Genomic DNA, 10,880 nt, shown 5'->3' on the forward strand with positions numbered 1-10,880 from the left:
TATTTTTTTTTAATATATTTTATATATATATATATATATATATATATATATATATATATATATATATATATATATATATAATTTTACTTCACTATACAATATAAAAAATATATATCTTATGTTTACTAAAAAAATACACATCCCTATTATTAATTATTGTAATTAATATATATATATATTCACTGTAAAATATAAAAAATATGCAACGTTCCACCGTCGTAAACGCGAGCCATGACCCGGATGTAGTAGTAAATCACGTGGCCAGATGTGAAGCACATTGTTCCGCGGCATGTTTCATATTTGTGTTGAATGAGAAGAAAGTTGTTGTTTTCTTGCACAGTTGATATTTCCTATTTTTAACTGGAACGATCTTGCGCGCATTGTATCTGGAGAAAGTATGTAATATTAGCACAAATCGTTTATTTAATTGGCGATGTACTACTGTACCTGATACTATCTCTAACTGTTGGAATACTGTCAGAATAAGCCTTTATCGACATAATATTTATATGTTTTTAAAGCTAAACATAGCTCTGTGTGAAATAGTAATCTCTTTTTTGGTTGTTACCAGGATAAATACATCACCAATTGAGGACTTTCCCGTCTAGAGTTCAGTTCGTGTGTAAATGGCTGGAATTCTGTTCGAGGATATCTTCGATGTGAAGGATATTGATCCAGATGGGAAGAAGTTTGATCGAGGTCAGGCGATTTATAGTCAATTCACATTATATATATATATATATTGAAATACTATGTATATAATAACATGCATTAAAAGGCATAAAAATACTTATAATACTTAAAAATATCATATTAATAAAATATTGAATTTTTAAAAAAATATATTTTTAGCTTGTTTTGTATATCCATTATTGGAGTATTTTTACATTACATTAAATTATATATATTTTAAATACATTAAATAAAATGAAAACTTAAAACAAGAAAGTAAAAGTTTAAATAATTTAAAAAAGTAATAATTTAAACTTGCTTTTATGTATTTTACTAATCCATGCTTTTTTAATGTAAACGCTTTAGTAAATACTACTTGAATAAGAAATATGGGGGGGGGGGGGGGGGGGGGGGTTTTTTTTTTTTTTTTTTTTTTTAATATTTTTTTTTTTTATTCTTTTTTTTAATGGGATCATTTAGCAGACGCTTTTATCCAAAGCGACTTACAAATGAGGACAATTAAAGCAGTCAAAAATAAACAAAAGAACAACAATATATAAGTGCAAATGACAAGTCTCGGTTAGCCTAACGCAGTATAGAGAAGCTAATGTAAGTTTGATTGATAGAGAAGAGGGCGGGTGTGGGGGGGGGGGGGGGGGGGGGGGGGGGGCAGTGATTCTTTTTATTGTAATCTTTTAATAATTTAGTTTTTCAGTATCCTTTATTAAAGTGGAATTTACATATTAAGAAGTGTGTTCTTTAAAAACATTAAAATACATTACTAACATTCAAACATTTTTGAAAATTAAGTTTAAATAGAGGATTAGTTTTAATTATATTTAGTAATGTGTTTTTAAATGTAAATGCTACTTTGAGAATGTATATTAAGTTAAACAAATTCAAAAAAATCTTATGAAACCACAATACAGGCTTTTGTGAGGGAAGCCCTGTGATAGAAACCTATTTTAAAATGTCTGATAGGATATAGCATGACCAAGAAATATCTCTCAGTTAGTTTATTCAAAGTCGTTATTTCCTTATTAATCATTTTGCTTTCTGTTCAAATAAATTCAGGAAAAAAAATCTGAAATTCTACGTCAGAAATTCTAACTATATTTGCTTTGTTGTTATCAGTATCTCGTCTTCACTGTGAAAGTGAGTCTTTCAAAATGGACCTGATCCTTGATGTGAACATCCAGATTTATCCTGTTGATCTCGGTAAGTGAACGTTTTGCTCTTCAGCCATGTTGTTGTTGTTGTTGTATTGATATGTTATCATCCTCATGATGGCGTATCGTTGTCTCAGGTGACAAGTTCAGACTGGTGATCGCCAGCACGCTGTTTGAGGATGGGACGCCGGATGACGGGGAATACAATCCTCAGGATGACAGACCGTCCAGGTAACACAACAATATATATATATAACCATAAAATAAATTATAAATAATAATGCAATGCAAAACTTTCAGATGTACAAAATATTCAGCAGCACAACTGTTTTCAACATTTGATAATGATAAGAAATGTTTTTGAGCAGCATATTAGAATGATTTCACTGAAGACTGGAGTAATGATGCTGAAAATATAGCTTTGATCACAGGAATAAATTACACTTTGCAATACATTCACATAGAAAACCGCTATTTTAAATCATGATGTGTGGTCTTTGTTGTTGTTTTGCAGGGCTGATCAGTTTGATTATGTCATGTATGGAAAGGTTTATAGGATTGAAGGAGATGAAACCTCAACAGAAGCGGCAACACGACTGTGAGTTTCATTTTTTATTTATTTTTATGTATATTCATTTATATATTTACTTATTTATTTGCTTGCTTGCTTTAACATTTCTAAATACATGCAAATTTGATATATTATTCATTTTTATTTTTATTTATGGGTGCCTGTCATGACACTAAAGGTCACCTTACAAAATCGCCCTATAACATCAATGTAACAACAGCAACAAGCCAAACTACAAAATACAATAAAACAGCGATTTAAAAGAGCTTGAAGTTTGTCACTGTTACAGATGTCCTGGGGAAGGGCATTCCACAAATGAGGGGCAACATAACTAAAAGCCCTGGACCCCATACTTCTCAGACGAACGTGTGGTTGTTCAGCTTGACAGAGAAGATGAAGGAAATACCGAGTTAGTCATGGAGGACATGTAGAGCTGGCTGTTGTTGGCATAGCAATGAAAATTAATTCCAAACTCCCTAAAAATGTATCCAACAGGCAGTAAATAAATAATGAATAAAAGAGGCCCCAAGACTGAGCCTTGCGGAACACCATCAGTAACAGGTGACAGCTCAGATCTGAAGTTTTTAAGTTGTACAAACTGAGTGCGACCAGAAACATATGATCTAAACCAAGACAGACAGTCTTGTCTAAATCTAAAATGTTGCCTAACCTCCTCAACTTTAGGTGACAACTCACTTTTTTTTTAGATCAAAATAGGTCACCTATGAGATTTGCTTAGATCCAATGGGAAAGTATAAATTACAAGGGTAAATAAAGAACTGGGGCTGGCTGCAGACTGGTCATAACTTTTTATATTCAGTTATGAAAAGGTAGACTGGTCTTATATATGTATTGGAAAAGTAAGACTGATAACCACTTGGCAACTGCTAGTAAGTTTTATATAGTATTTTCTTTACTAAACTATGTCTAAAAAGGTTAATATTTTATGTATTTGAGGTCTGAGATGTGGGAACAGTGAAGGAGAGAGAGGGCAAACATTTGCATTTTAGGTCAGCATTGCCGTCTAATCAGCCAATATTGTCTTAAATATACTGCATAGCACTTCATCTTTTATAACATGGGATTTTGACCAAATATATTCAATCTTGATTTTTGTAAAAAAAAAAAAAAAAAGTAGCGTAAAAAGTAAACTACAAAAGAGCATGCAAAACAAACATCTTTTTAAAAAATCCCATGTGGAGCATTCTTACCTTCCCCCTTTTACCTGTTTGCATCTCTGCAGAGAATTTTAAATTTGTGATTTTCAGATGTAAAAAAAAAAAAAAAGTGATGGAAGTTAATAAAATCTAAAGTCATGGGAATTTCAATAGTTCTACATTTATTTTAAATACATTTTTTTGAATGTGAAATGATTTATTTTCTAATATAATCACTGTTTCTAAACTGATTTGTGTTTCTGCACAGATCTGCATATGTGTCTTATGGAGGTCTGCTAATGCGACTTCAGGGAGATGCTAATAATCTGCATGGTTTTGAAGTGGACTCCAGGGTCTATCTACTGACGAAGAAACTTGCTTTCTGATCGCTTCTAAGGACTAAGAGATCATGTGAATTTTTATTATTGTTATCATTTTAGTTTTTTCCTTCTTTACCTTTGAGTTTCCTGTTGTGGAAACTGATCTGGAAACTGTAGCCCATGGTAAATTACGTGAAAAAATATATATGTGGTTTTATATTCAAATCATACGAATGCTCAGTTGATAAACTGCTTTTTCATTGCATCTAGTGCATGTGCACTACTTTGGCCAAACGTATTGATTGAATCCCTGTTGAATCACATTAATGACAACAGATACATGTCTTATTTTGTATGTTTCTTTTCTTTTAAACCGTTTATCAGTAAATTAGAAATTGTGTTTTACTAGTAATAAGCTCCGGAGGCATATCTTAAGTCTGAAATGCTCTAAGATGAGGGGAGATAGTAAATGAGACTTGGGGAAAGATTCCTATGCATGCATATAATAATTTCATCCTGTGGGCTGTGTGAATATAAGCAAATACAAAAAAATAACAGACTAAGCAAAGATTGCATCACAACATAAATGGGAATCCAATTTAATCTGATTTAAACTACATGAACAGTGTGAGGACTATAATGGAAATCACAAGACGGCTCAATGGCACAAGTTTGCAGTCCGATGAGGGGCCTGAATGTAATATTTAACCCCCGATTATCTCTATACTGTCAAATATGAAAGAATTTTACATTATAGTTCAAAATATTAGGCACGTTTTTTGAATGGTAAACAAAAACTCATAAATCAGGGCATTCTTTTTTCATTCTTTTTTTGTAACCGATAAGGGAAAAATTCTTATGAAAAGAGAAACACGAACTACAACTGACTTCAGCCACAGCCTTAGATGAAATCAACTGTTTAGGGGGAGTTCATTTTTGCCTCCTAAACACCTTTGAGCAGGGCTGGACTGGGACAAAATATTGGCTCAGTCAAGTCACATGATCCTTCAGAAATCATTCAAATATTCAGATTTGCGGCTAAAAAACACATTCATTATTTTTATTATGTTGAAAACAGCGGAGTAGAATTTTTCAGATGATTAATAGAACAGCATTTATCTGAAATGGAAATCTTTTGTAACATTATGAATGTCTTTTATCATCACTTTTGATCAATTTAAAGCATCCTTGATAAATAAAAGTATTAATTTCTATAATCTACCCCACCCCCAAAAAAAAAAATTCTACTGACTCCAAGCTTATTTCAGATAAATGCTGATCTTTGGATCTTTCTATTCATCAAAGAATCTCGGAAAAACAATGTACTCCACTGTTTTAAATTGATAATAATAATAATAATAAATGTTTCTTGAACAGCAAATCAGCATATCAGAATGATTTCTGGAGGATCATGTGACACTGAAGACTGGAGTAATGATGCTGACAATTCCGCTTTGATCACAGGAATAAATTACATTTTAATATATATATATATTTAAATATGAAAGCTCTTTTAAATGGTAAAAACATTTCACAATATTACTGCTTTTGCTGTATTTTGGGTCAAATAAATGCAGGTTTGGTGAGAAGAGACTTAAAAAATATTACTGTTCAAAAACTGTTGACTGGTAGTGTATGTATGTATTTATCACACTCATATCACATATAGTTGTTTTGGATAACAATAAAACGTCAGGTCCGACAATGTTGTGTCTTGTTTAATTTAAATCTAGATCTATTCGCATTGGCCCATGGAAACCTCTATGAACACACTTGACTTGGCCAAAAAAGCGCGGTGGACGAGTTCACATTTTATTAAAAAGTGTTTTTCAGAGATGTTCACAAGTCTTTAACTTGGAGTCCGAGTCATGTCTGAAGTCTTTATTGCTGCAGTCCGAGTCAAGTCTGAAGTCTTTAACTTGCAGTCTGAGTCAAGTCTGAAGTCTTTAACTTGCAGTCCGAGTCAAGTCTGAAGTCTTTAACTTGCAGTCCGAGTCAAGTCTGAAGTCTTTAACTTGCAGTCCGAGTCAAGTCTGAAGTCTTTAACTTGCAGTCCGAGTCAAGTCTGAAGTCTTTAACTTGCAGTCCGAGTCAAGTCTGAAGTCTTTAACTTGCAGTCCGAGTCAAGTCTGAAGTCTTTAACTTGCAGTCCGAGTCAAGTCTGAAGTCTTTAACTTGCAGTCCGAGTCAAGTCTGAAGTCTTTAACTTGCAGTCCGAGTCAAGTCTGAAGTCTTTAACTTGCAGTCCGAGTCAAGTCTGAAGTCTTTAACTTGCAGTCCGAGTCAAGTCTGAAGTCTTTAACTTGCAGTCCGAGTCAAGTCTGAAGTCTTTAACTTGCAGTCCGAGTCAAGTCTGAAGTCTTTAACTTGCAGTCCGAGTCAAGTCTGAAGTCTTTAACTTGCAGTCCGAGTCAAGTCTGAAGTCTTTAACTTGCAGTCCGAGTCAAGTCTGAAGTCTTTAACTTGCAGTCCGAGTCAAGTCTGAAGTCTTTAACTTGCAGTCCGAGTCAAGTCTGAAGTCTTTAACTTGCAGTCCGAGTCAAGTCTGAAGTCTTTAACTTGCAGTCCGAGTCAAGTCTGAAGTCTTTAACTTGCAGTCCGAGTCAAGTCTGAAGTCTTTAACTTGCAGTCCGAGTCAAGTCTGAAGTCTTTAACTTGCAGTCCGAGTCAAGTCTGAAGTCTTTAACTTGCAGTCCGAGTCAAGTCTGAAGTCTTTAACTTGCAGTCCGAGTCAAGTCTGAAGTCTTTAACTTGCAGTCCGAGTCAAGTCTGAAGTCTTTAACTTGCAGTCCGAGTCAAGTCTGAAGTCTTTAACTTGCAGTCCGAGTCAAGTCTGAAGTCTTTAACTTGCAGTCCGAGTCAAGTCTGAAGTCTTTAACTTGCAGTCCGAGTCAAGTCTGAAGTCTTTAACTTGCAGTCCGAGTCAAGTCTGAAGTCTTTAACTTGCAGTCCGAGTCAAGTCTGAAGTCTTTAACTTGCAGTCCGAGTCAAGTCTGAAGTCTTTAACTTGCAGTCCGAGTCAAGTCTGAAGTCTTTAACTTGCAGTCCGAGTCAAGTCTGAAGTCTTTAACTTGCAGTCCGAGTCAAGTCTGAAGTCTTTAACTTGCAGTCCGAGTCAAGTCTGAAGTCTTTAACTTGCAGTCCGAGTCAAGTCTGAAGTCTTTAACTTGCAGTCCGAGTCAAGTCTGAAGTCTTTAACTTGCAGTCCGAGTCAAGTCTGAAGTCTTTAACTTGCAGTCCGAGTCAAGTCTGAAGTCTTTAACTTGCAGTCCGAGTCAAGTCTGAAGTCTTTAACTTGCAGTCCGAGTCAAGTCTGAAGTCTTTAACTTGCAGTCCGAGTCAAGTCTGAAGTCTTTAACTTGCAGTCCGAGTCAAGTCTGAAGTCTTTAACTTGCAGTCCGAGTCAAGTCTGAAGTCTTTAACTTGCAGTCCGAGTCAAGTCTGAAGTCTTTAACTTGCAGTCCGAGTCAAGTCTGAAGTCTTTAACTTGCAGTCCGAGTCAAGTCTGAAGTCTTTAACTTGCAGTCCGAGTCAAGTCTGAAGTCTTTAACTTGCAGTCCGAGTCAAGTCTGAAGTCTTTAACTTGCAGTCCGAGTCAAGTCTGAAGTCTTTAACTTGCAGTCCGAGTCAAGTCTGAAGTCTTTAACTTGCAGTCCGAGTCAAGTCTGAAGTCTTTAACTTGCAGTCCGAGTCAAGTCTGAAGTCTTTAACTTGCAGTCCGAGTCAAGTCTGAAGTCTTTAACTTGCAGTCCGAGTCAAGTCTGAAGTCTTTAACTTGCAGTCCGAGTCAAGTCTGAAGTCTTTAACTTGCAGTCCGAGTCAAGTCTGAAGTCTTTAACTTGCAGTCCGAGTCAAGTCTGAAGTCTTTAACTTGCAGTCCGAGTCAAGTCTGAAGTCTTTAACTTGCAGTCCGAGTCAAGTCTGAAGTCTTTAACTTGCAGTCCGAGTCAAGTCTGAAGTCTTTAACTTGCAGTCCGAGTCAAGTCTGAAGTCTTTAACTTGCAGTCCGAGTCAAGTCTGAAGTCTTTAACTTGCAGTCCGAGTCAAGTCTGAAGTCTTTAACTTGCAGTCCGAGTCAAGTCTGAAGTCTTTAACTTGCAGTCCGAGTCAAGTCTGAAGTCTTTAACTTGCAGTCCGAGTCAAGTCTGAAGTCTTTAACTTGCAGTCCGAGTCAAGTCTGAAGTCTTTAACTTGCAGTCCGAGTCAAGTCTGAAGTCTTTAACTTGCAGTCCGAGTCAAGTCTGAAGTCTTTAACTTGCAGTCCGAGTCAAGTCTGAAGTCTTTAACTTGCAGTCCGAGTCAAGTCTGAAGTCTTTAACTTGCAGTCCGAGTCAAGTCTGAAGTCTTTAACTTGCAGTCCGAGTCAAGTCTGAAGTCTTTAACTTGCAGTCCGAGTCAAGTCTGAAGTCTTTAACTTGCAGTCCGAGTCAAGTCTGAAGTCTTTAACTTGCAGTCCGAGTCAAGTCTGAAGTCTTTAACTTGCAGTCCGAGTCAAGTCTGAAGTCTTTAACTTGCAGTCCGAGTCAAGTCTGAAGTCTTTAACTTGCAGTCCGAGTCAAGTCTGAAGTCTTTAACTTGCAGTCCGAGTCAAGTCTGAAGTCTTTAACTTGCAGTCCGAGTCAAGTCTGAAGTCTTTAACTTGCAGTCCGAGTCAAGTCTGAAGTCTTTAACTTGCAGTCCGAGTCAAGTCTGAAGTCTTTAACTTGCAGTCCGAGTCAAGTCTGAAGTCTTTAACTTGCAGTCCGAGTCAAGTCTGAAGTCTTTAACTTGCAGTCCGAGTCAAGTCTGAAGTCTTTAACTTGCAGTCCGAGTCAAGTCTGAAGTCTTTAACTTGCAGTCCGAGTCAAGTCTGAAGTCTTTAACTTGCAGTCCGAGTCAAGTCTGAAGTCTTTAACTTGCAGTCCGAGTCAAGTCTGAAGTCTTTAACTTGCAGTCCGAGTCAAGTCTGAAGTCTTTAACTTGCAGTCCGAGTCAAGTCTGAAGTCTTTAACTTGCAGTCCGAGTCAAGTCTGAAGTCTTTAACTTGCAGTCCGAGTCAAGTCTGAAGTCTTTAACTTGCAGTCCGAGTCAAGTCTGAAGTCTTTAACTTGCAGTCCGAGTCAAGTCTGAAGTCTTTAACTTGCAGTCCGAGTCAAGTCTGAAGTCTTTAACTTGCAGTCCGAGTCAAGTCTGAAGTCTTTAACTTGCAGTCCGAGTCAAGTCTGAAGTCTTTAACTTGCAGTCCGAGTCAAGAAATGTAGCATTACATCAGTGTCTCACCAGTGGATGCTCTGCAGTAAATGGGTGCCATCAGAATGAGAGTCCAAACAGCTGATAAAGACATCACAATAATCCACAAGTAATCCACGCCACTCCAGTCCATCAATTATCATCTTGTGAAGCCAAAAGCTGCGTGTTTATAAAAAACAAATCCATCATTAAGATGCTTTTAACTCTCATTCTGACGGCACCCATTCACTGCAGATGATCCGTTGGTGAGCAAGTGATGTAATGCTACATTTCTCCAAATCTGATGAAGAAATGTACGAATTACTCCTTTAAATGAAGACAACACTTGCAATGTTGGTGGCTTGTGGGTAACATCTCTTTCGGTCTGTTTTTAGGTAACTTCATGCATTTTATGAGATACTCCAAATGGTTATTGCTCTGCAGTCATCTAGTTGCAGGTGAAGTTTCAGTCTAATTCTTTAAGGTTATGTCTATTTTAATGCTTTAGTGATTTAACCAGTTTCTAATGCTCTAGGTATTGGCACTGGCGCTGGATCATCGATCTTTGGCTTCTTGACTAGAAATACAGCCCCTGAGGACCGTTCGACTGTTTTTGCTGCGGTTATGGCCTGCCGTCAAGCTGGGCTGCTCATTGGTCAGTAAAAATAAATTAGCAGACCATACATGAAAATTAGAATTGCGCATTTCAGTAGTCGATGCCTGTTTATATTCAGCAAATGTTTTACTCAACATACAACTTAAAAAGTTAAACTGTAATATTTATTATAATACTTTTAAAAAACAATTGAATGATTATATATTTATTAATTACAATTATATGACATATTTAGTTTACATATTACATATTTAATTCTCTGTATTTAGTTCATACTTGTACTTCTAGGTCCTGCATTCAATCTCTTTCTCAGACTCTGTAACTTCCAGATCAGACCTTTTACAGTGAACAAATACACTTCCACTGGGGTAAGATCCTGAAGATTTTCCTGTCGACATCGTTTGAAGCATCTGGAAACGTACAATAAACAAATATATTTGTTGCGTTTCAGCTCTTCATGTGCCTGCTGTGGATCCTCCTTCAGTTTGTAGTCCTGTTCATGTATTGGGACTTCACTCCTCAAGACGAAATGCGTCCAAGGAACGGAGTGGAGCGGGAGTAGGTGGAGCAGGAGGAAGAAGAGGGAAAACCTTTGGTTGGGCCCAACGAGCTCACTGGCTCATACAGGACGGTCACCAGCGTCCAGTCCAGAGCCTCTTCAGTGGCCAACGGAGACGTGACCCATGTTTCCCCTCCGCCTTCACCTCCCCCTGAGGAGGTCAACTCCAGTCCTTTCAAGAACTTCAGTGCCAGCAGAGGTGAGAGCAAAATCACGGACTTTCAAGATAAGATCTGTAAAGCTGCAAAGACTAAAGTCTCAAACCCAAAGAGAGATTCTTTATAAAAGTTAAGACTTGTCCACGCCCTCCTAAAACGTATCGTTTAACCACGCCCCCACATGTCTACATCACTGTGTTGGGAGATTCGCATAACGCCGCCCAAATGTTTACGCAAAGAAAACGTAACAGAAAACTTTTTTTTCTCGCTGTAGTATTGTTGTCGTGGAGACGCTGTGTGTTTCCAAATATGGTAAGGGGCATGACATTTCTGTCACACACATGAGGTGTTCGGCCAATCACAATGCACTGGATAGCTGGCCAATCAGAGCACACCATGCTTTTTAGACCGATGGGCTTTGTAAAAATCTACGCGTTTCAGAAAGGCGGG

General features: G+C 37.1%; 1 protein-coding gene across 1 annotated transcript; it reads left to right on the forward strand.

Moving 5' to 3' along the window:
- The first annotated feature begins 234 nt into the window (after positions 1 to 234).
- Positions 235 to 4,876, forward strand: LOC107569681 (DNA-directed RNA polymerases I, II, and III subunit RPABC3). The gene is made up of 6 exons (XM_016255817.1): positions 235 to 395; positions 572 to 699; positions 1,807 to 1,890; positions 1,979 to 2,072; positions 2,356 to 2,439; positions 3,838 to 4,876. The coding sequence occupies exons 2-6, from the start codon at positions 627 to 629 to the stop codon at positions 3,953 to 3,955; spliced, it is 453 nt and encodes a 150-aa protein (XP_016111303.1). The 5' UTR covers positions 235 to 395; positions 572 to 626; the 3' UTR covers positions 3,956 to 4,876.
- The last annotated feature ends 6,004 nt before the right edge of the window (positions 4,877 to 10,880 follow it).

This window comes from Sinocyclocheilus grahami, unplaced genomic scaffold (assembly GCF_001515645.1).
Source record: "Sinocyclocheilus grahami isolate Dianchi unplaced genomic scaffold, SAMN03320097.WGS_v1.1 scaffold1370.1, whole genome shotgun sequence".
In the NCBI taxonomy this organism is placed as follows: Eukaryota; Metazoa; Chordata; class Actinopteri; order Cypriniformes; family Cyprinidae; genus Sinocyclocheilus; species Sinocyclocheilus grahami.